The sequence below is a fragment of the Symphalangus syndactylus genome, chromosome 2 (genome assembly GCF_028878055.3).
Source record: "Symphalangus syndactylus isolate Jambi chromosome 2, NHGRI_mSymSyn1-v2.1_pri, whole genome shotgun sequence".
NCBI classification, from domain to species: domain Eukaryota; kingdom Metazoa; phylum Chordata; class Mammalia; order Primates; family Hylobatidae; genus Symphalangus; species Symphalangus syndactylus.
The window spans coordinates 108,700,901-108,726,517 of NC_072424.2; the positions used below are offsets into that span (position 1 = coordinate 108,700,901).

A 25,617-nucleotide genomic window follows, 5' to 3' on the forward strand; every position below is an offset into this window, starting at 1 on the left:
AAAGGTGAACGAAAATCAAAATTATCATAAATGTGTTTACCTCCATCTAGACTCCTGGAGACCCGTTTACTAGAAGTGCGCTCAAACTGTGGTGCTGGCCTATCTATGAGGGTGCTGGCCTGGCGGGTCTGTGCTTGGGTGCGGCCACTATAGCGAAATTTGGACCCCAGGGTCAGGAACTTGGCTTTTGGTGGCTGCTCTGGAGAAACAAGCCTACAGGAGGAAAAAAAAAAAGAGAAAGAGAGAGAGAAAGGGGAAGCAAAATTAGACTTTATGGATTTTTTTAAAAAAACTTTAAAGCTATGTACTTTCATATCTCATTTTAAGTATGATTACTCAAAAACTAAACTTTCTAAAGAACATTATTTATAAACCCTCCTACACACACAGCTTTATGATGGTGATGAGTAAATCCACATTCATGTATTCATGAATAATGTTCTTCTCCACCTAAGCAAAGAAACAGCTGTTCTCAGTATATCAAAGGTTATTTATTTGTATTAGCTTAAATCATTTATATAAACACATGTCTGAATTTTTGCTTCTAGCTATAAGCACCAAGTAACAATCCATTACCATTAGTAATTCTTAATATTTATGCCTATTTCTCCTGGGGAGAAAACATCTAACTCAGGAATCTGTTCCATTAAGTGATTCTTTCCCATGAAGATACACGCCACACAGTGGATCTGTAGAGATGGCTAACACCCCTTCTTGCCAGCGCAATTCTACTGCTTAATCCCTGGGTTCATAAAGAATGAAATCAAACTTTCTTGATGTCAAATATTTCCAGGATTATATAAAAGCATGTTTTTAGCAAATGGGCCAATCTTTTTGGGAGTTCAACTGAAATTATTTTGCTCTCTTTGATCAAAAGTTGACAAATATCTTAACAGAAACATAATCTCAGAGCTCTTAATTTATTAAATAGGAAGACTTTTGTTGACAACTCAAAAACATGAAGAATTCCACCAAAACTTTTCCTATCATTTACTATGGAAGAGTGATTTCTTAAAGAACTCTATCATTTCAAGTATTTCTAGACCTTCTGTACAATTTTTTTAGAAATCACCTTCTGCAATAAAGAAAAAAAAAAAGAATCCCTGTACAACACTCAGAATGGTGACAGGCTCTATTAAATGCTCCAAGCAAGGGTGTCAGCTTTATTTATTTATTTATTTATTTAATTTTTTGAGAAGGAGTCTCGCTCTGTCACCCAGGCTAGAGTGCAGTGTTGCAATCTCGGCTCACTGCAACCTCCACCTCCCAGGTTCAAGTGATTCTCCTGCCTCAGCCTCCTGAGTAGCTGGGATTACAAAGGTACACGCCACCACGCCCAGCTAATTTTTGTATTTTTTTAAGTAGAGACACGGTTTCACCAGGTCAGGCTGGTCTCAAACTCCTGACCTTGTGATCCACCCGCATCAGCCTCCCAACGTGCTGGGATTACAGGCATGAGCCACTGTGCCCGGCCGTATCAGTTTTATTATTACATTATTGTTCCACTAATATCAATCTAGCTGATTGGCTATCAATTAATAGATCTGTTTATAGATTAATGGCTTCAATCTGCAAGCCACTATAATTTTCTAAAGAAATCATTTGTACCTTTCATGATAAACTGAAACGGAATAAATTCCACTGATCTGATTCAAAGCAATCTATAGACAAAGTATGACTGGCCCTTTGTGTTAGATATATTCTTTTACATAGCTTTGTAAGCAACATTATGCAAGGTTTAAAAATCTAAAACTGCTTTTGTTAACCATTATATCAAAAGTTTGCAGGAGCAAATTGGTCTACTTTTAAATTGGAGTCCATGGTACATTAGCAAAAATGAGGAGGCCTGAGACTTCGCACAGCTAATGCATCTCGGAAACTCCTGCTACAAGAATACAAGAAGAGGACAGCACAGAGGTGAGGAATACAGGTCTCAGAATCAGGGGGCCCGGTCCCCATCTCTGCTCAGATGCCTGGCTGCTGTGCTCCTCCATAGGCACCGATCTCTAAGCATCAGCTGTCTTGCCTAGGGCGAGAAATAGACTACCACAATATAAAGCAATCAATTCTGTGTCTGACTCTAATAAATGTTCAATGAATGCTAGCACTTGTCATTTCTAAACAGATTATTGCTTTTTTTTTTTTTTTTTTTTTTTATCATTATGTGACAGGGAAAGCTGTTGTCTGCCCAGCTTGGACCTGTGTCATAAATGTCATCTACTAGCTTTATATGAGCTGGCTCATGTTGTCTAGAGGAGAAATTTGTTATGGCTACCAAGAAAAATTATAAAGTTTTCAAAGATTTATATGATCAGTGTAACTTGAGGGATTCAAGTATATTTTATATTTCTCCTCGAAAATTAACATATTAGTATTGAAAAATAGATATTGGTCAATTTAACTTCAAGAAAGAATCATTTTTGCCAGCTGATAATTCACATTAAAAATAGCAAACTGTGATACCAAACTAAGAATAATGATAATGGTGAAGATACATCTTATGATATGCCAGAAATGGTTCTAAGTTGTTTCATGTGTGTTATGTCATTTAATTTTCAAAACAATCCTATGAGGTAGATTACTAGTATTACTATCATATATGGATGATGGAAGTGAAGCAGAGAGGTTGGGTAACTTACCACGCTCACACAGCTCGTATTTGGTAGAACAGTATTAGACCGTAAGTCCAGAGCAAAAACCTTAAAGATGAAGGATCTAGATACACAGATAGCTAAACTGCAGTGATAGAAAACTGAGGAAACGGAGAAAACAAAGATAAGCAAACTACATGTAAAAAATATGTCCTTGAAGAAAAGTATAAAGAGACAAGATATAAGCTAATGATGGTTAGATGATCAAAGATTTTATATATAAAATCTTATAGAACCATATATATATGTATTTGTTGTTGATTTTTAAAGAGCAAGATGTGGACATATTTTTTAAAGAGCAAGATGTGGACATATTTATTGGCCAAAGAAGCTAAAGGTACCCATTAGAGAATAAATAATTTACAAAGCAGGATACTTTGTGAGGCACAAAATTGAGGATCAAAGCAGAGGAATGATTATCTCCTCCTTGAGACAGGAGAAGACGGAAAGAATGAATGGGAGGAAAGAGGAGCGATGCTTCATTAAAGGCAAAAGGGAAGAAGGGAAGGTGCATGAAACCAAGAACACTCATGCACAGCTTCTTCTTTCAGTCATCAGCACAGCGGAGGCAATCAGAAGAGGAAGCAGGGGTGCCTAGGGACTCACGAGGACAATGAGCATTTGGAGTGGCAAAGGAAGTCAAAGGACAAATTGCTTGCCTAGCAGCACTGAGGATCCAGCTCACACTGGAAACTATTTATCTGTAATAGCACTAATCCATAGAGTTGTGCTATTTTTTGTTATATACAGTAACTGCATGTGTCACAACAGTTGTACTATTTAAGGTAGCACTTGGACAACACAGGTCCAAAAGTGGTGAGGTCAGGACACAGGACTAATCCAGGACTAGCAGACAGAGAAGGTAAATGTGCAAAGAGGAGAGTAGTCTGAGGGGGTCAGAACACTTCTGACAAAGCAGTCAGACCACAGGGTTCAAGTTGGTTTGGGAAAGAAGTTAAGTCAGGAGGCAGCTGATGGTAATATCAAAGTGAAACCTAAGAGGAGGGATAGTGGAAAGAAGAATGGTAGCAGGCATGAGGCAGTCTGGCTGTGGTGGAAGGAAAGATGGTTAGAGTCAAAAAGTGGAGCTCTGGACAGCTGCGGGGGCAGCTCAGTTCTCAATCATGACAATGCATGGACAGAAACAGACCTGGGAGGGACTGCAGACAAAGGAGACGAGGCAAGGAGGGGAGAAAAGAGTCCAAAGGCAGGGGGTTAATGCATCTGCCACATTCCCCACCACTACCACCTCCTAATTCACAGAGGTTACTAAAAGCAATACCAAGCTGTTTTCTTTCTTTCTCAGAAAAAAAGAGAGATGGAGTCTATGTTCCCCAGGCTGGTCTCAAACTCCTGGGGTCAAGCGATCCTCCCACCTCAGCCTCCTGAGTCAGTGGAATTACAGGTGTGTGCGATCATGCCCGGCTTCCAAGCTGCTTTCCTAAAATTACCTGTAGAAAGTATGATGTTCCACGCACACTTTCCATAGTCTTTTCGCTGCCCGGTGGTTTGGCAGTTTGAATCCAATGGTACTCTCAAACTGTTCCAGCTGGAATAAATCCATAAAACAAATCAGCATATTTCCTTAAGAACTGACTAGAAGCTACTGAAAAGCATGGATTCAGATGTTTCTGTTAAAAGCAATTATTCTTCTCAAAAAAGGTAAATATTGTATATCTAATATAATCATATAAAGATGAATTTCATAGACTGCAATACTATTTTCTACAAAAAGCAAGTAACAACTACTCACATAAACCAACTCTCCTTCAATGTTCACTAAAACTCATCTTATGCTTTCCTAATGATAACAACTTAATTGATTCAACAAGAAAAAACGAGTCCACACCTTATCACGTTTTCTTTGTTGTAAAAAGTGTGATGGTTGCTTTTTTAAAAAACAGACCAGACATATATACGCTGCAATTTTACCATTAAGAACCCTGACCTTTTACAATGGAAGAATAAATAGTTTATTTTCTTAAAATTTTAGAATTAATGGAAAAGAATTTTTAAATTCATGGTCGTAAAGAGGCTGACTAACAGCAACTGATTAGAAATGTCTTTGCTTACCTCTGCTGGTCTGACTTTAATGTAGAAGTTACTGCGTTTATAGGAAATTTTTAAGATTTTCGGCCAAGCAAAACGATTGATTCGCAGTCTGTCTTTGTAAATGAGAAGTCCATTAGCACATACGCCCAGCTTGATGTCCACACCTTCTGAGTCCTGCCAAGCATAACCCAATTAACCATGGTTAGAGCTGTGAAAGTTATACAAATCAAGAAGCTAATTAGCTCCCTCAAATCATGATCAGGAATGCCAGTTTAACAGGGTTTGTATTTAAATTTTAGTGACAGTACGCACGTTAATGAAAACTACGGTGCACACACGTACATGTTAAACTTATTCATCTTCAGGGATCAGGTGTGATTTGCCAAAGAGTTATGGCAATGTGACTATAGGACACAGTGTCCTTCAAAAAGCGTAATGCATATGCTCTCAAGCTCCACTGTAGGAGCTAACAGAGAAGAAAGGAAGCAGAACTAGAGATCTTGAAGATATGGGAAATCAAATGAGCTTTTCCTGTAGGCTAGTCCAGCCTCAGGGACAGTCTGTTGGCCTACCCTAAGATGTGTTCAACCATTTTCCTTTGGGTGCATTTACCTCAGATGGATTACCCTAGCTAATAGCTCTTAAAATTATGCCAATATTTTGCAAAACACCATAATTTCTCTTCCAGGCTGACAGTGCTGAAATCTCTGAATTCTTTCAAGCAGTTCTTCATTAACTTAGAATGCTGACAACCAGTTCTCATTAGGCACTCCTTTGGCTGGCATGTTTCAAAGGACTGCAGACTATTCTTGAAGTTATTAATAGTTTTCTTTCCCTAGAGCTTTAATTTGGAATCGATGACGATCTAGAATAATCACAGGCCTAAATTATGTTTTAAAAACCAAACAAACTTACAGACAAAAGTGAAAACCTGTCTCCTCACATTTCAAGTAGTGAAGATCTAAGATGCACGTATTCAAAATATACAAATTGTTATTTATCTCTAAGAGAACTGGCTCTCATTCAACATATGTGAAACTGAAGACTACCGCTCAAAGATATTCACATTTTCAGAAATCACAAACAATACGAAGCAAATTCTTACAAAAAATGCTGCAACAAACCCCATTATTTAGTCTAACTCCCAATTTAATAAAAGGACAACATTTTGTCTGTCTTATTACTCAGAACATTTTGATACCATTTACATCAGTTTTTTATAAATAAAAGTATAGTATTAGCTAATTGATGCCAGTTGCTTTCTCTGCTGTAACACTTGAGTAATTCATATACACAAATAAAATTACATTAGACCAACTTGAGCCATTTTAAAAAATCCAATCAATTGCTTTACTCACCCTTATCTTGGCAGCCACAACTCTCTCTAGGAATAGACTAAAAAGCTGGGGTGAATCAGGCACAGGTGCCCAAGCAACTTGGCACCAGACCCCATGGTGTGTTTGCCAAAACCATCACTGCCCATGGCCACGGGGAGCAAGGCAGAAGATTGCCCGAGACGGCATGTTCTTACCACAAGTGGGGAGGCAACCCGCATTTGAAACATTGAATGAGCCATCTCTAGTCTGAAGCAATCTTTGGACAGGACAAGGAAGCTATTTTATCTGACTTAAAAATAGACACAACTCAGACTCAAGTAAATCGGTTGATTTTTGTTGTTCTATGTAATTATTTTAGAATTACCAGTATTTGTGTGAATAGAAATGACAGATGAAGGGTAGGAAGTGAAAGAGGAAAAGGCAAGCCTCGAACCTTCATATGTAAGTTATGCCACATGGTATCAAAATCAGAAAAATAAACTAATGAAAAGGAGCACCTTTTCTGCATTGCTCACTGCCCCATATGGAGATGGCTGGCTTTCAGATGAGTTCAGTATAAAGGGAGTTCTCGCAAAGGATCAAGAGAGGAAGGGAGGTCAGGGTGTTTAATACCTAGATTCCCTCCCTACGTGGCCACCTAAGGCTATGTCCCTCTGACAATGGCTCCCCGCAAAATGGCCCTCTCCACACATACCTCTCCTTGGGAGTTTTGGAAACCACTCTGCTCTGCCCTCCCTCCTTCAGACAGACCTAGACAGATTAGGATAGCTGCAGGTATTAGCCTGGGGCTACCACGGGTGTCCTGCTTCTCTTACCATTTCTCTGCACCTTTGTTGAGATTCCTTTTATTTAACACTCTCCAACTCATCCTAACATGAATATGACATTACAAACTCTTCTAATTAAAAAAAAATCTGATTTTAAGGCAATGAAAAATAAAGACACAAAACTTTAAACGACATGAAATATGAAAAGTTCTTTTAAACTGCCACATCTATTCTTTTCAGTAAGCCACAAATATCCTGCTTATCAAATATTATCTAAGGAGTCTATCAGATGATAAACAGAATGAAGGTTATCTTGAATTTTTTTAGTGTTCTGCTCCTAACTACACAGCAAGAAAGAACATTATACTTAGAACAGAGTCCACAATTTCTTACTCTTCTAAGACACAACATTAAAAACAAGAATCCTGAAACCTTACATAGGGCAGCTTTTGCCATTTAAGAGTTGGTTTCTAACTAACGATCAGCAAAGTAGAGCTGCAAGATTTACATGTGGCAAGAATGGCAGGGTCTAGAGGAGGAGAGGTTTGGGAGGTCTTTTTGGTCCCAAACTTATTTTTTCCTTCCTCCCTATTTCTGTTTCTTGGCTAACCTAGCCTGTCCCCATTATACAGAAAATGATCTGAAAAACACTGGAGTGTTAAGACAATCTGTTTCACCTCCTACTAGGATTTACCAGACGGTATCAGGCAGATAGACCGTTTAACAATACACGGCTTTAAACAAGTCATTCTCTGAACTGTTTTATGTAGCTGTAAAATTTAAAAACGTTCAAACTTTAAATGAGATGGTATACTTGTAAAAAATGAGATGGTATGAAAGTACTTTTTAAAATTAAGGGCATACGGCATCTAGTGGTTAAAAGTGATGCTGCCAGAGACTACTTACTGACAGAAAAATCTTGCAATAGCAAGTTAAAAAAACTAACAAAAATGATGCTCATAGTATGACCCCATTTTTAGAAGGCATGTGAATTCAACTGCCCAGGGATCTAAAAAAAAAAAAAGAAAAGAAAAGAAAAAATGTATTAAGAGTGCTTATTTCTGCATAAAAAGATTTAAGTGATCTTTATTTTCTTCTGTTTGTCTCTATTTTCTGTGATGAACATGTATTAGTTTTGTAATAAAGAAAAATATTTAAATAAAGGAAACCACTGAGGAGAAAAAGAGTGCTTTGTAAAAGAGTGCTTTGGAAACCACTCTGCCCTCCCCTCCTTCAGAAAGACCTAAACAGATTAGGATAGCTGCAGATATTAGCCTGGGGCTACCACGGGTGTCTTGCTTCTCTTACCGTTTCTCTGCACCTTTGTTGAGATTATTTAACACTCTCCAACTCATCCTAATATGAATATGACATTACAAACTCTTCTAATTAAAAATCTGATTTTAAGGCAATGAAAAAGACAAAATTTTAAACATGAAATATGAAAAGTTCTTTTAAACTGCCACATATATTCTTTTCAATAAGCCACAAATATCCTGCTTATCAAATATTATCTAAGGAGTGTATTGGATGATAAACAGAATGAAGGTTATCTTGAATTTTTTTAGTGTTCTGCTCCTAACTACACAGCAAGAAAGAATATTATACTTAGAACAGAGTATGATTAATAACACAATTGCAAGAATTATTAATCAGAGGCCTAGGGAGGAAAGACATCTTTGTGTGGGGAGCTTTCCTAGAGATTTCTCAAATCATATAATCTGGGCTTCTAAACAACATCTACAGATTGGCAAGGTCTTTTAAAAGCAGGCAACCATAAGGACATGTTGACTTTGGACATATTTCTTAAAACCAAATCCATATTTCACCTTGCCTGTCATTCTCCTCCTCGACTCTCCACACTACATAATCATCTAAACTAGAACCATGAAGTAAGTGATATTGTTACTGGCAACCAACTATAGCGATGTGCACTTACATATTACACTTTTTGACTTATTTCTTTATGAACAGGATTTGTCTATTCATAACTCATACCCTGTGACTGTCGTTAGCACACCAGAATGTGTATGCTTGCAAAAATATGTATGTTATTACATGCCTAGTTTATCGTGTAAAGTGGCCTATTAAGTTCTGTTGTGATTTATGTTTCTCAAATCGCCCCTTAAAAATGTAAATAAATATCTTTTAAATAACTTTTAAAATTATTTTTTCAAGCATTATATTTTTGAGATTTTGATCTTTTGGGATTATGGTGTTCAGAATTATGATTGGCTTCCCATGTCCCCATTGTCCCACTCTTTTACCATCTTTCAAATTAGACTGAAGGTGCTTTATCACCCAGACAGAGCCTGGGCCCGCCTACATTATCTTTCACAAAGTACAAAACACACCTACAGGGAAAAGACAACTCTAGGGCTCCTTCATCACACAGAAGCTTTTTGGAAAGTGGTCCCATGCTGCTTTTGCCCTTTTATGGTTGCTAAGGTCTGCTCTCCTCTCCCAAGACAGAGGTGGGAGAGGGAACTGAGACAGACACAGCACTTGGCCTAGCAGAAGCTGCGATGCAGAATAAACCAGGATAAGTGGTGAAAAAAAAAAAGGCTGACAAGGTGTGTCACAGTAAGTACCTATGAAAGGGAATTAATTAAAAAGACTGGGAAAACAAGTGGTAGGGAGAGAATACGTGGTCCCTCCCACAACCATACACCCCATAATTAGTCACCAAGGAAATATTCCAGAGACCCTCAATCGAAGGCAAATATCCTTTTCCCAAAAATAAGATGTGCTATCCTGAAACTGGAGCCCTCTCAAAACCTCAGTCAACAGACTGCTGTGATGCTACTCCCCATTACATTTACAGTACCTTGGCATGATGTAGGTCAACACCGTACATGGAAAGCCTCTTTGCGTTTTCTAAGAACTGGGAATCAGCTTGTGCTGGAGATAAGCCCCTGAGAATCAAAAGAAACAGTATTATCTTATTAATGGATGCAGAGCAAATGTAGTCAGAATGGGAGGAGTGTCTGCGCTCAGAGGGTTTGGAGGAGAGGAAGTAACCCAGCCAAGTTGGCGGAAAAGTAGGAAATGGTAAGAAAACAACTCTCAACCTCTAATATTTTTCCCTTAAGATCCTATAATCTAAACCTGCTAAACTGTATGGAGGTATACCTCCACTCTTACCCATTTTATCTTAAAAAGTTGCTTTTGATTATTTCTACTAAGGAAAAAAGCCCCAGCAACAGAGTACAACATAAGTACTGGAGAATAAAAAATAGTGATCTCATCTTTCTGTGATAAACACATTCTTACTCCTTCATTTTATTTCACTAGAGTTGATCATAATAAAGATTGAAATTACTTGTATTTGATTTTATACCTATGATAGGTAACACAAATCACATTCTGTCCATACTGAAATTATTTCCATTCCTATCTATATGCCCAGCTAAATAAACTTTAAGCTCCTAAAGAGCAAGATCATGTCCCATTAATTTCACATTCCCCATGGCATGTCAGTACCTGATATTTCATATTAGAATTATACAACAAATGTCTATTGAGTAGAATTTAAGTAAATTAATAAGAAAACATTTAGAGTCAAATACCGTATTTTTTTTAAAGAAAAATCAATGAATGTGGCCTGTTTAAAAACCTAATTTTTGAAAGTTCCTTTCAGATCACTTTAGTAAATATTTAATAAAACTATTAATTTTGCAATATAGAACAAATTATCATTTTGTAGCTAGCGTTATAAAAATTTGTGTAAAAAGTCCATTTTCTTTTCACACACGTATAAATGTTCTCAAAGCATAATATGGTATTAATGTAATGTTAGTAATCTTAGCTAAACCAACAGGTCATCTTCCAGTGGAACCACCTGTACATTTCAGTTACTATTCCTACGTCCATCACCACCTACACTGGTCATTCAAATCCTAATGCCTCCTTAACTCCCTAGCTTTCTTACCACATATAGTAATAAGGACAATTATAAGGCAGAAGAAATATAAAGTAAATGTCAAATAAGTATGTGGGCATGTTTGTCTCCAATGTGTATGTGTTAGGGGAATACAGAGAAGAAGGTGTCATGGGGAAAAGTACATTTTTCCAATACATGAAAACATACAGTCTCACGAGCATAGTTTCTCACATGATAGTTATAAAAATAATGAAAGGATACCTCAAGGGCTCCACGTTGCCTTGATTAGTGCTAGGTGAAACTCCAAAAGGAAAAATTGGATATTCCTGTAAATTGTGCTCAAATGTCTACTAAGTGCTACAAGAGAAGTTATTTAAATCTACCATGGCCATTCTCTCCAGTAAGCAAGGCAACAGACCTGTGGGTTTTGTGCAGCTCTGCCACCTTCTCTTCCAGCTCCTTAGTCTGAGTAGGGGCAAACTGGAATTCACTGAGGTCGATGCTGCCATGTTCTTCTGGGTCATAGTCACCAAGTTCAGCCTGCAGGGTGTAGGATCCCAGGAGAGCATGAGTCACAAAAGAGCAGGGCAGGCGGCCAGAGGCAATGTCCTGCCGGAGCTGAAGGCACAAGAAGTATCTGTGAGGGACAGAGGGAGAAAGGGGTCAGAGGAGAACCATTAGGTGAAATTGGAACACTCACAGTCCTTAAAAGCTAATACCCCTTTGAAAACAAATATACAATATAGGAACTCTTCATATCCACAGCAAAAATCATCTTCTCTAATAAAAAGCCTCAACTTGTTCCTTGGGCTTCTAAACTTGTGGCTTATTTATAGAAACTGAGTCCAGAAGGCTAATTTATATATGTGTGTGTATATATATATATGATTACTATGAAGACTTTTGTAACTGAAGTAAAAATTTCAATCACTTAAACTGTGTCCTTGGATTTCAAACTGTAATAAAAATTAGCATGCCCCTCAAAACACGTAAAGATTAATAGATTAAAAAAAACTAGTCTTAAATCAGTTGTAAGAAAAGCTAAGGTCACCCACCCTTTATCATCTTGACATTTCTTCTTTTCCAGAAACACCTTTAACAACAGTTATTGGTAAATCTCTACTTTGAAGCCCTTACTTGTCCACTTACCCCATCTAAAGCAGTAGCTAGCTCAGTTTAGTAGAAAAGGCCTGGGCTTTGAAGCCAGGAAGACCTGACTCTGTATGACCTTGAGCAAGTTAATTTACTTGCCTAAGGGTAATTTCCCACCTGTAAGACGCTAAGAACTCTACCTCCCTTTGAAGATGAGCATGAACATTAGATAATATAAATAAAATATCTGGCGCATGCTTAAGAATCAATAACTAGTAGCTATAATAATTAGTGGCTATAATAATGTTTTTCATTCAATGTTCCATGTGGCTCACTACAGTTATAAAAGAATTTCCGTTTTCCATGAAATAAAATGCAGAAACACGTGATATATACTCTGTGGGTTTTTTCCACCCCCTTTTAAGCCCCACTATCAATTTCTCTTGGTAACATTTTAAAATGTGATTTCTACTCTCTAATTTCACCACTTGCTATGGTCACCACGGATCCTCCCAAATCAACAGCAGAGTCCTCATTCTTTAAGACCTTTTAGAGACTGGCATTCATACTGGCAGCTGGCCATATTAGTCCTGTGGACACTTGCCTGGCCTGGGTTTTAGGGCCCAATCCTCTTCCTGCTCTCTACCCTACACAATCAAATGGGGAGTGCTGGCCTCTGGTCCAGGCCTTGTTGTTACTGGGTCAGACAGCACAACCCAGCACATGGGGCCAGGTCAGTTCAGAACCTGGATTACCACCCAAATACATCATCAGGCAGGGCAGGGACTCTGTTTATCATCACTGTAGTCCCACAGTTACTAGAGGACTTGCCACATGACAAGTGCTCGGTAATTGAGAGACTGAAAGTCTTCTCGCTATCACTACAGTATTTTGAGTATTTTATGCCTTGCAGAAGTTCTCCTTTTAAGGAGGATTATATTTCCTTGACCTGTAGAAAAACATAAGCATAACTGTACATACTTTAGAAAACTGAATTTTCAACCATGGGTCCAGGTTATCCTCAAATTCTCTAATCAACAACAGTGATAGTTCTCCACATTTTATGGAAGTTTTAGAACCTAAACACAAAGATTCCATCTTGTTGCTTCCTTTTATATTATTGTCTCTGCTTTTCACATTAGTCCTTTCCTCTGTTTTCAAAGCCTGTCTAAACCCTAAAAACTTCAAACAAAAAATGGCATGAGCTTCCTGAATTACCCAACTGTACTTTCACACAGCACTATGAAGCATTCTTCAAACATTATTCGAAATAGTGTTCTTGCCCTTCTCAGAAGCCTACCCCACCTTCTAAATGTTCACTCAAGTCATGGTGAAGATTTCAATCATGACATTTAAGCTTCCAGGCCACAAGTACAGGCAGGTGGCTGGTCTCAGGCTGCACCACTGAGACCTTTAGTTAGCTAAGCAGACTATATTGTTCCTCCACTAGATAGGGAGACTGTTCAAGTTCCATTTATGCGGAAAACCAAAGTACTTACTGATGCTACAAACTTGCAATCACCAAAGGATTATCATTCCCCAAATTACTGCCAGGAGGAGTGTATGTACAGAGTGTTGGGTCACAAAGCCCCAATTACATGCATTGTTCAGAGGCACTCCTGCAGTGAAGCTCTGCATCCTACACACACCATTCGGTCAGGTTTTATGCTCTAAGTAGCTCACTGTGCAGTTACAAAAGCTACTATTTATTATTTACTAGGTGAAGCTAATTCATTCAGAGCTTAATTAGTACATTCCTATTCAGCAACAAGTAGTTTAAAAAAAAAAAAAAAGGGGCCGGCCTGCTATGTACCCAATATTGGAAAGAAATTTCCATCCTTCCTATTTCACATGGATATTATGCACTCTTAACCACCTCCACCAACTTGATGTCTGACAACAAAACTGGCCTAGCAGAAAGCATCAAAGATACAGGAACTAAAGACAAGCAGACTCTTTTGCTAAGCCCCTCTAGTTTTCTAAAAGTCATGCAGTGCACACAGTTGTACTTGACCATGTAAATAACCTTTTAAAAATATGGTATATAAAAATCATCCTTTAAAAAAAAAAAATCAACCCTTTATACTTCCTCTTACCAAAGCTAAGAAATGCTATCCCTGATACCCAGTGTAATCAGGCTAAGATTTCAAGGTACTTGTTGATTGATTCACAATGTTTCTGGTACCCAGTCTAATTGGGCTAAGATTTCAAGGTACTTGTTGATTCACAATGTTTCTTGGTTGCCATTCAAGTACTCAGAATCAATAAATATTCTCTTGCTCCTAATCAGAATCCTTTCTTTGCAATTCAAGTGTATGTTCTTATAGCTCACACAATCTCCAAGGAGATAGAAATGAACTAGCTATTGACTCTACGTAAGAAATCCTACCTTGTTTGGTTCTGGAGGGAGAAGAGAGAAAGAAATTACCAGTTCAATTGGCCTTTTAAAATAATTTCATTTTGCTAACGTCATATCATCTTTGTAATATGAGACCAGTATATAAGCACACCTGAGTTATATACAATAAAAATGACCTTGGTATTAAAATCTCAAATATTAAATATTAGTGACTTTTAAAAGTATAACATAGAAAACAAAGTTGTCAGCAGTATCATTTTTAAAATTTTCATTACTAGAATATAAACGAAGATATTAAAGAAAGTGAATAAAATTTTTGAAATTGGCAACATTTCAAACTATTTTTGGATGTACCCATTTTCAAGGAAACTTCTAAAATTTAATTTAAGAAAAACTGTTTTGGTTTTCAATCCTGAAATTACCACTATGCTCCCAGGGCACAAAAATAAATGAGAGCTGTAAGGAAAGGTTCATTTAAAAATGCAAATATAAAGTACCTGGTGATATCTTCAGTCAATTGAGAAGGATCAGGAGGATAAAACTTCACATTAAAAGCGAATAGCCAGGGAAGGTCTGTAATTATTAAATATCACAGTTACGCACCCAATTAACAGAAGAATGACTACTGTGATAGAATTTAAAGGTCAAGGATCAAACAGTACAGACTAATCCAACTATAAATCAGCGTGCAGATTTTTTTATTTAAATAAAATTAAAATTGTTTATAAAATAAAAATGAAATAAAAAATAAAATAGAAATCAATTACATAAATAAGCCACCATTAAAGAGTAATAGGTTCTCTTTCTTATAAACATTTACTGGTACCTCAACATGTGTTTTATATGGTGATCTATTATACAAAAATTTTAATATAACCTCCATGTAATAGTTCTGAGATAAGACTCGATTTAACCACAGGATCTCCTGTTGCCAAATATTCTCTATCCTTTTTTTTTTTTTTTTTAAATTCAGGATTTCTACATTGTTGTGAGGAAGGAGAGTAATGATCAAGAGATAATAGCTATTTGAAAAATTATTAATGGGCTATTTGAAGAAGGTGTTAAAAGAGATCCCAAGAAGCAAAAGCATGGTATAATTTCATGATACTTTAGGACAATACAATTATTTCCCAGGTTTTATAGAGTAGGTGTAAGTATATTCGTATATAACATACATTTGGCTGTACCGTGCCATAAAGAATGAATAAGTCAAGCAACCATATCATAAATGGCTTGTTAAAAGTGAAAACACTGCTATTTATATGTAAAATTTAACTGCTATTTTGATAGATCATGTGTAGGATAGCTTTAAAAAAACTATGGGGGAAAGGGCAGGTATTATTTTCCTAATGGAATCCAAATAATTCCACTAGACTGAATTTAGAATTTGACTTCAAGTTCATAATATTTTTAAATTAAAAAAAAACCGTGTGTGTGTGTGTGTGTGTGTGTGTGTGTGTGTGTATATATATATAAGTTATTCTTTTTTTTTTCCCCCGAGACAGAGTCTCACTCTGTTGCCCAGGCTGCAGTGCCGTGGCACAATCACGGCTCACTGCAACCTCGACCTCCCAGGCCTAAGTGATCCTCCCATCTTAGCCTCCCAAGTAGCTGGGACCACAGGCATGCGCTATGATGTCCGACTAACTTATTTTTTACTCTTTCAGAGACGGGGTCTCCCTATGTTGCCAGGCTTGTCTCGAATCCCTGGGCTTAAGCAATCTTCCCACCTCAGCCTCTCAAAGTGTTGGGATTACAGGCATGAACCACCACGCCCAGCCAAGTTATTCCATTCTATACATATTTAAAGACCTTATGAGATGTTTAATTTATGAACTTGAAGAAAAATTCCTTGAATCCCATTCTCTTGTTCAGTGTGGCATTTTGTCCTTTGTTTTACCATCAGCACACTATCTTTTCACTCAGTCAAATATTTATTAAATGGCTACTGTTGTATACAAATGCATTTTTGCTGGATTTTGGCTCAATGCATCACTGATTCAACCAATGAAGTCAATCCTGCTGAACTTAAGAAGCAGATTTCAATTCTGCTTTACACATTTAAAACATAATAATGGGATATAAGATTTTCCTGAATATCAAGATATATGAGGTTTCTTGGCCTATAGCACCATGATGACTGTCAAATATCCATGCATCGTGTTTGTGTAAGCATTTCTTCAAGGTGACTGCTAATCTCGAATTAAGTAAAGTTATCACAGGATTGTCATTTCTTAATGGCTCCTTGTTTGTTTTCTAGGTAATAAGACTAGAACATGCTTGCCTGGACAGGACTCAGAGACATTTCTACTAGACCACATACTTTCTAATATACTTCCAAATCTAAAAGCTGTTGAAATGTACCAATAATGCTAAGCTTTTTTAAAACTGACAAATAAAAATGGTATACATTTATGGTATACAATATGATGTTTTAAAATACGTATACATTGTGGAATGGCTAAATTAACCTAATTAACATATGCATTACTCTTCACATACTATTTTTGTGGTGAGAGCACTTAAAATCTACTCCCTTAGCAGTTTTCAAGTTAAACTTTTAATTTGATTACATATTATTATCATCATCATAATTTTTACCTAGCTGTTTATAAATAGTCCTTCTAGCTACAGAAATGTTTACATACTAGTCATATGCAAGCCTTAGACATATAGTCTTATTTATGTTTGAGAAAATAAAGGTTTTAAGGCAAATTTTAAACGAGAATCATTAAGTTGTTGGTTGTCATAGGTAACTCAAAAAAGATTAATATTTGTCTTCACTAACTGCCTATGAGCTGAAAAATAAAAATAAAATTATAGCAGAGACCAAGGATAGAATAGGCAGGTTTTTTTGTCCATTTTAATACAGAAAGGAAGAGGTAGATACAACTGCTAAAGCTTCATTTCCTCAGCCTGCTTTCATGATGGGTACAGTACAGGATGCCACTTAAAGAAATTGTTCCAACAGTTTTAAAAAGTCTAATCTTACTGTTACTCATATTGCCAAACCACAAGGGTAAAAGTTCTGAAATAACTTTTTGAAACTTCACAGATAATCAAAACATAAGAACATGATTCATAATCGGCAAGAGGTTTGGCTTCCAAAAGTTAGGAAATCTCCATGGCTCTGAAGAGAGTGGCACAAAAAAAAAAAAATAACAATCAAACAAGAACCCAAACAAAACCATAGGAAACAACTCAATGGGACATCAATCATGTTTCAGAGGTTGCCCTGTTCTCTCTCTGTTTGGGTCACTTGGCAGGTCTGGTTTCAGAGAAAGTATAAGAACTAAGCATCTGTAACCTTTTTGAATGCATGCAATTTGCAAAGTAACAACTGCAGAAGGGACAAAGGAAAAAGTTTCAAAGCTCTGGTACTGTTTCTTCCATAAGGCAAGCATAATGTATCTTGTGTCTACTTATTCCTCTTCTTTTTCTCCCTTTTCCGTCATGAAGCAAGCATAAATGGATGAAACACCAAGAAAATAAATGCAAGAGAGAGAATGCGGGAAAGCCAGGAATAATAATCAAAGGATAGTGACCAACCACGCCAGCCTGCCTGGGACTGGTTCCAGCTTTAGCATTTAAAGTCTCATATCCTGAGAAGCCCCTCAGTCCTGGGCAAATCAGGAGGTTGGTCACTCTAATCAAAGACGTTTTAAAAAAGGAAAAGAAAGATGAGTCTACAGGGAGAGGAAATGGGAAAAATAAGGTATATGCTCAGAATAAAAAAAGAGAGTAGGGAAGCAAAGAAATGACAGGAAGACTACCAAAAAGATAAATAATTCAAGAGAGAAAGAAATAAAGAAAACAAATGTGAAGAACCTAAAATGGGAGCTAGATGGTAGACAAAAAGGGCAAGAAGGGAAAGGACAAATTAGTTTCAGTATTTTGACCTTAGGAATAATAAATAAGGAAGGAAATGAAATCAACAGTACAAAGGGCATCTTGCAGGCTGGCACCTGGAGAAGAGGTTTCTCCTGGGACAACTCTGGGCCCCACGGTTGAGGAGGGCTGTTAGGAATTTACCAGCCTTCAGATTTTATTCTCCAGACCAAAAAATTCCAACTACCTGTAGCTGCCTACCTTCTCTGCTTCAGTCATTCACAGACCCTGAAGTAGGTATCCAGATTCCCTAACAGAGATTTCTGTCTATTGATCATGTTTCTTGGCACAGATACCAAAAAAACAGCCACAGGCAACACAACCTGCAGAGGCAGAACGTATAGAGAGAACTGAAGCTGGTTAGAGTGGGACCCTTGGAGTCATTTTCAGATTGTACAAGAACAAATGGGAAAAGGGGAAGAAAGGAACAATAAGGCCTAACTACAAGCCCAGGCTCAAAGAGTATGCAAAGTGGCCTTGGATTGTAGAACCAATGAGCAAAGATGGCAGTGACCTCAGAGAACTGAAAAGATTGTTCCCCTTGCTTCTCCGCAAAGAGTCCTCACTCCAGTACATCCAGGAACGGTGTCTCTATATGTCTCTGTGGCCAAAGATGTGCATATTGAACTAATTATACACTTTCAAAATGAAGCAGACAAAGCAATAGTATCAGGTCTCACTGGAGTAAAATTTACACAGAAAGTAAAATTTACAGAAAAATAGCTTCTCGGCCGGGCGCAGTGGCTCAAGCCTGTAATCCCAGCATTTTGGAAGGCCGATGCGGGCGGATCACGAGGTCAGGAGATCGAGACCATCCTGGCTAACACGGTGAAACTCCGTCTCTACTAAAAATACAAAAAATTAGCCGGGCGTGGTGGCGGGCGCCTGTAGTCCCAGCTACTCGGGAGGCTGAGGCAGAAGAATGGCGTGAACCCGGGAGGCGGAGCTTGCAGTGAGCCGAGATCACGCCACAGCACTCCAGCCTGGGGGACAGAGCAAGACTCCGTCTCAAAAAAAAAGAAAAGAAAAAAAGAAAAATAGCTTCTCTTTCTTTCCCAGAAAAAAAATATCAGATGTTACTTGGTAGGACATTCTGAGTGAATATTTAGGAATGTGAGTCTAGAACCTTCTCAAAAGTAAGAGCACCTGAGCCATGTACGAAACAGTCACAATTCCACAAAAATATTATTAGTATTATTAACTTCTAAGATGGCATAAATGCAAAATAGAACTGACCATTCTATTACTGATCATTTATATCACAAATAGATATCAAGATATCTTAACTTCAAAGAATGATTATTTATATACTTACTTCTCAGTTGTCTCTTTATTTCTTTAGCAGGATCTAGCCAGTTCTGCATGAGGGAAAAAAAATTAATTCATAAGAAATATTCTAGAGTCTAAAACAGAACGGTTTACAGTTCACATAATTATTTAAGTGTAAACACATTTTAATAAAGTCCTATTCAAAGCAACTTGCACCTATCAGCATTCCACTGGGCTAAGTATCGCTTTGTTCTTGAGGACATATGTGTGTAAATGTGTTAAGTGTGTATTATAAGTAAAATATTCACATGCTTTTAAGGTGGGTCTCATGGGCCTCATTCTCTTGCATCTAAAATGGTCCAAATGATGAGACATATCTTCACACGGTGTTTATTCTGTAGAACTGCCAACAAATAGCCCCTGCAGACACTGAAATGAGAGCTCTTCAAGGACAATAATGGGTTCTTAATCATGAAGGACAAAGTGTGAAAATTGAAACTGTTGACTAAAAGTATATATACACCAATCAAACACAATTATCTCAACTCCTAAAACCAACTCCTCCTCCTCCTTAATCCTCCCTTTCCCTCCAACTCTGTAATTGTAAGGAGAGGTAAGGTCAGATTGGAGACAATATTTCCCTTCCTGGTCTTAATATAACATCCTTCTTTCTTCTTAACCTCATTCTAAGTTGGAAGTAACAATCGCAAGGAACTCCTTAAGAAAACTTTACTCAGACTGCTGTGCTGGCAGCCCTGGCCAGGGCAATGAGGCAAGAGAAAGAAATACAGGGTATTCAAATAGGAAGAAAGGAAATCAAATTGTCTCTGTTTGCAGATGACATGATTGTATATTTAGAAAACCCCATCGTCTCAACCCAAGATCTCCTTAAGCTGATAAGCAACTTCAGCAAAGTCTCAGGATACAAAATCAATGTGCGAAAATCACAAGCATTCCTATACACCAATAATAGAGAGCCAAATGATGAGTGAACTCCCATTCACAATTGCTACTAAGAGAATAAAATGCCTAGGAATACAACTTACAAGGAATGTGAAGGACCTCTTCGAAGAGAACTACAAAGCACTGCACAAGGAAATAAGAGAGGACACAAACAAATGGAAAAACATCCCATGCTCATGGATAGGAAGAATCAATATTGTGAAAATGACCATACTGCCCAAAATAATTTATAGATTCAATGCTATCTCCATCAAGCTACTATTGACTTTCTTCACAGAATTAGAAAAAACTACCTTAAATTTCATATGGAACCAAAAAAGAACCCGTATAGCCAAGACAATCCTAAACAAAAAGAACAAAGCTGGAGGCATCACACTACCTGACTTCAAACTACACTACAAGGCTACAGTAACCAAAACAGCATGGTACTGGTACCAAAAAAGATATATAGACAAATGGAACAGAATACATGCCTCAGAAATAACACCACACATCTACAACCATCTGATTTTTGACAAACCTGACAAAAACAAGCAATGAGGAAAGGATTTCCTATTTAATAAATGATGTTAGGAAAACTGGCTAGCCATATGCAGAAAACTGAAACTGGACTCCTTCCTTACACCGTATACACCTTATAGAAAATTAACTTAAGGTGGATTAAACACTTAAACATAAGACTAAAACCATAACAATCCTAGAAGAAAACCTAGGCAATACCATTCAGGACATAGGCATGAGCAAAGACTTCATTTCTAAAACACCAAAAGCAATGGCAACAAAAGCCAAAATTGACAAATGGGATCTAATTAAACTAAAGAGCTTCTGCACAGCAAAAGAAACTACCATCAGAGCGAACAGGTAACCTACAGAATGGGAGAAAATGTTTGCAATCTATCCATCTGACAAAGGGCTAATATCCAGAATCTACAAGGAACTTAAACAAATTTACAAGAAAAAAATAACTCCATCAAAAAGTGAGTGAAGGATATGAACAGACACTTCTCAAAAGAAGACATTTATGCGGCCAACAAACATATGAAAAAAAGCTCATCATCACTGGTCATTAGAGAAATGCAAATCAAATCCACAATGAGACACCATCTCATGCCAGTTAGAATGGTGATCATTAAAAAGTCAGGGAACAACAGATGCTGGAGAGGATGTGGAGAAACAGGAACACTTTTACACTGTTGGTGGGAGTGTAAATTAGTTCAACCATTGTGGAAGACGGTGTGGTGATTCCTCAAGGATCTAGAACTAGAAACACCATTTGACCCAGCAATCCCATTACGGGGTATATACCCAAAGGATTATAAATCGTTCTTTTATAAGGACACATGCACACGTATGTTTATTGCAGCACTCTTCACAATAGCAATGACTTGGAACCAACTCAAATGCCCATCAATGATAAACTGGATAAAGAAAATGTGGCGCATATACACCATGAAATACTATGCAGCCATAAAAAAGGATGAGTTCACATCCTTTGCAGGGACATGGATGAAGCTGGAAACCATCATTCTCGGCAAACTAACACAGGAACAGAAAACCTGCATATTCGCACTCATAAGTGGGAGCTGAACAATGAGAACACATGGACACAGAGAGGGGAACATCACACACCAGGGCCTATTGGGGTGTGGGGGGCTAGGGGAGGGATAGCATTAGGAGAAATACCTAATGTAGGTGACGGGTTGATGGGTGCAGCAAACCACCATGGCACGTGTATACCTATGTAACAAACCTGCACGTTCTGCACATGTATCCCAGAACTTAAAGTATAATAATAATAAAAAAAAGAAAACAAGTCAATAGTTACATCCGATGGAATTAAATAAACTCTCCAATTAAACAACAAAAAAGGAAGCTTTAAAAAAATGCTAGGAAACTGTTATAGCATCTTAAAGCAAAAAAAGACCAAATTTAAACCACTAGATTCGAACCACCCAAGGACATTAAATTTTTGTTTTTCGAAGCTACAAGCAAAAGTCCAATAAAAAAATTTAGATTTTTGTTTATATTTTTATATTTACATTTTTCTATCCTCAAGTTATCACTAACATAGGAGAAGTGCAGTTTTTGAGGTACAATAAACTAATTCAAATAAATGAGTCTAATAAGTTTTATTCATTCTAAGCAGTGTCCAGAATAATATAACAGGGGTCCTCAACCCCCATCCCACGGACTGGTACCGATCGTGGCCTTTTAGGAACTGGGCTGCACAGCAGGACGTGAACAGCAGGTAAGTGAGCATTACCACCTGAGCACCGCCTCCTGTCAGATCACCACCTGCATTAGATTCTCAAAGGAGCACAAACCCTATTGTGAACTGCACAAGAGAGGGATCTAGGCTGCACACTCCTTATGAGACTCTGGCTAACGCCTGATGATCTGAGGTGGAGCAGTTTCATACCAAAACCATTCCCTCACCCCCGCCCCGGGCTGTGGAAAAATTGTCTTCCACAAAACCAGTCCCTGTTGCCAAACAGGTTGGGGACCACTGTATTATAACATCTGTGCTTAAACAGAATTTTATTCAGATATATAAAGCAAACAATTAAAATGCTTATTAGTACACAGAAAATAACCTGCTGTCTTAATACCATATTAAAATGGTATAACGGAACATTAACTGACACTATTAAAAAGTAAAACAGTAAGATGCTGTGAAAGCAGAGCTGCATGGCCCCTCGGGTTTCACTACTTGTTCATGGCCCGCACTCGGGGTAGCAAGGATCCAAGGTGTGCATGGCTCTGTTCTAACACTGGTTATATTCAAACCTCTCAATAAAGAACTACCAGAGCATGGTCTAGTTTCATATTACTGGTGTCCCAGCTGCATGCACTACTGATGTGAGGGGCAGCAGGCCTCTCTAAGGGTGCCTCCAGTGCCATGTGAGGGAGCAGCTCTAATTCTCCCTTCAGAAGACAGCCTGCCATTCAGTTTGCATGCACTGCAGCTGCTGTCCCACCCAACAGCTGGCTCACAAATGGCCAGCCTCGATAAGTGCACAAGAATGAAAAACACATCATTCAGCCTCTAGCCCAGGCTGGTTGGAGGCTGGGAGAGAGGTGAGAAAGGGGCAAATGGGTGGAATTTTCACCCAAGGAACAACCATAGCAAGAAAAACGGAATTGGATGGCGCCAAATTGAGAAGAAAAAAAAAGTCCCCAGAATATTAACACACAGAAATAAGACTGTAGAGGAGAAAGTGCTGGTCTTAAAGACAGACTGTTCCAAATCCCCAATTTCATTAAGTGTGAGCAGTGATACAGATCCCCGGTACAGAAGAGCAACAAAGGACCCTTCTCTGTTCCAGAAGATGGTGGAAGCTTGTGACCCCAAGGACCAACCCTGTGTCCCAGCCACCTGGCACCTTCTATTCTCACCTAAAGCACCCAGCCCTTGTACAAATTACCTAACAGTTTCCATAGGGCATGGTGAGAGTCAGCTCTATAAACCCAGCAATATGAGTGAAAAGTCAGACAGCCAAATTCAGACTTGGTGTCGTTCTCAGGCCACTTTCCACAACACTGCCAGAGAGATTACTGAAGGCTGAAATGGCTTACTTTCAACCATCCAAAGACTAAGTGGGCGGGGTTTACCTGATGTGATCAAACAGCAGCACAATTTCTTCACCTGGTTTTCCCTTTCCTAACCACATTCACTTTCGCACTGTAAGTTCCATTCCTGCCAAGCATTAGGCTGTCTTCTCACTCCCCAGTACTACAACTTTGCAAGGGCTGGAACAGACCATATTATTTATATCTTCCAAGGTACTGAACACAGTTTTAGGCAATCAGTAAGAACTAAATTAATACCTGCTGACTGATATATGCCCATTGCTTTCCTCCTTCCTCTCCACGCTGTGATCATCTTAAATGATCACAAGTTATATTATTTTTATTACATTTATTTTTACTTGAATATCTCTAATGAGTACTTAGATTGTAAGTGGAGTATAGCATCATAAATTCCTAAGTAAAAAAAAAAATGACTTAAATGACTTAAAAGAAATACAAGTTAATGATCTGCATTACCAGTTACAAAGAAATAATAAACAAAACTTTTAAATCAATACAGTAAATAATAAAAATTAATTTCTTGGTTTGACACTTAAGGAGGGCTGAGCGGACCAAGAAGCAGACACAAAAAGATGGAAAATGCCATCAGAGAATGAGAAAAATGCATGAGGGTGTGTGTGCACAACATACAACAACCGCCCTCACCCCAGGATACATTACAGTATTCATTGCCAGGTTTTAGACTTAAAGATTCGTCTGCTATGGCCACATATATAAACTGTGGAATCAGAAATACACGCAGTCAAATTCTGGTTTTCTATCAACTCTAACTTGGGCACATTCCTTGGCTTCTTTAAGCCTCAATTTCCTCAAATACAAAATGGGGATCACAACATCTACCTCATAGGGTAGTTCTTTTCAAACAATATTCAAGCCTGAAGAATAAATATGCATACAAGTACTTTCCCCAGCAGATCATCATTAGTAGATCACTATTTGCAATAATAAAACTAAATTATCATCTTTTGGTATATATCTCTTCTTCACATAATTTTATATTTCCATAGGTGATGTGTTATATACATTAAAGAATTTAATCTCTACACGAATATTTCTACCCACAAGAAGTTAATAAATCAGACTTTCGGTTCACAAAATAGGGTCACTGTATTCACAGGCAAGATGAAATGAAAACCAAGCAAGCCCTTTCTATATGACTAGTCTAAGAGCTTCTATGTACATGTTAAAGTATTATCCAGCTAAGCTTTTCTACTTTTTGGCCGATGGTAAAAATCCACCTGGCAAATTTTTTAGAAGACAGCTTTGTCCATGGACAACTGCCCGGAACATCCTAAAACATTCTCCAGGGAAGGAACCAGGGAAAGTGACAGCTTCAGGCAATTAAAGATCAGGCAAGACAGGGATTTTCTCAGTGTTTCCCAAACATTAAGGTATAAGCAACCATGCAAAACTTGAGAGCTGACCTATATCAGATTTCAATAAAATTTATCTTGGTTTATTAAAAAAAATAAAACAAGGATTTTGCCAACTACTTAAGGGCAGGAACAGTCACTTACTCAATTCAGTATCCTCCTCACTTTCTCCTCTCCACTCCCCAAACCAAACCCAAAACATGAACACAGTAAATATTTATCTCTTGAATGAACATCAGGTAAAATAAGAGACTAATAATAAAAGTTACAAGGAATCCTAAAACAGGCTTCCATCAGAAGTAAAATAAAATTAAAATGTGGCCTTAGAATATCAAGTATTGTTAAATCATCTTCAAACATGAAATCGGGAGGTAATGAACTCAAGTTTGGGG

General features: G+C 37.8%; 1 protein-coding gene across 39 annotated transcripts in view; it reads right to left on the bottom strand.

The window, feature by feature from the left end:
• Nucleotides 1-25,617, bottom strand: part of EPB41L2 (erythrocyte membrane protein band 4.1 like 2) — a 232,544-nt gene that overhangs the window by 50,539 nt on the left and 156,388 nt on the right. For all 39 annotated transcript variants that reach the window (XM_055264020.2, XM_055263991.2, XM_055263874.2 and 36 more), the window contains 7 exons: nucleotides 19,345-19,387; nucleotides 14,639-14,714; nucleotides 11,109-11,327; nucleotides 9,635-9,722; nucleotides 4,725-4,877; nucleotides 4,103-4,200; nucleotides 41-213 (listed from right to left, as the gene is read on the bottom strand). In XM_055264020.2, the coding sequence (XP_055119995.2) occupies nucleotides 41-213; nucleotides 4,103-4,200; nucleotides 4,725-4,877; nucleotides 9,635-9,722; nucleotides 11,109-11,327; nucleotides 14,639-14,714; nucleotides 19,345-19,387 (850 nt within the window). The remainder of the gene's footprint in view (nucleotides 1-40; nucleotides 214-4,102; nucleotides 4,201-4,724; nucleotides 4,878-9,634; nucleotides 9,723-11,108; nucleotides 11,328-14,638; nucleotides 14,715-19,344; nucleotides 19,388-25,617) is intronic.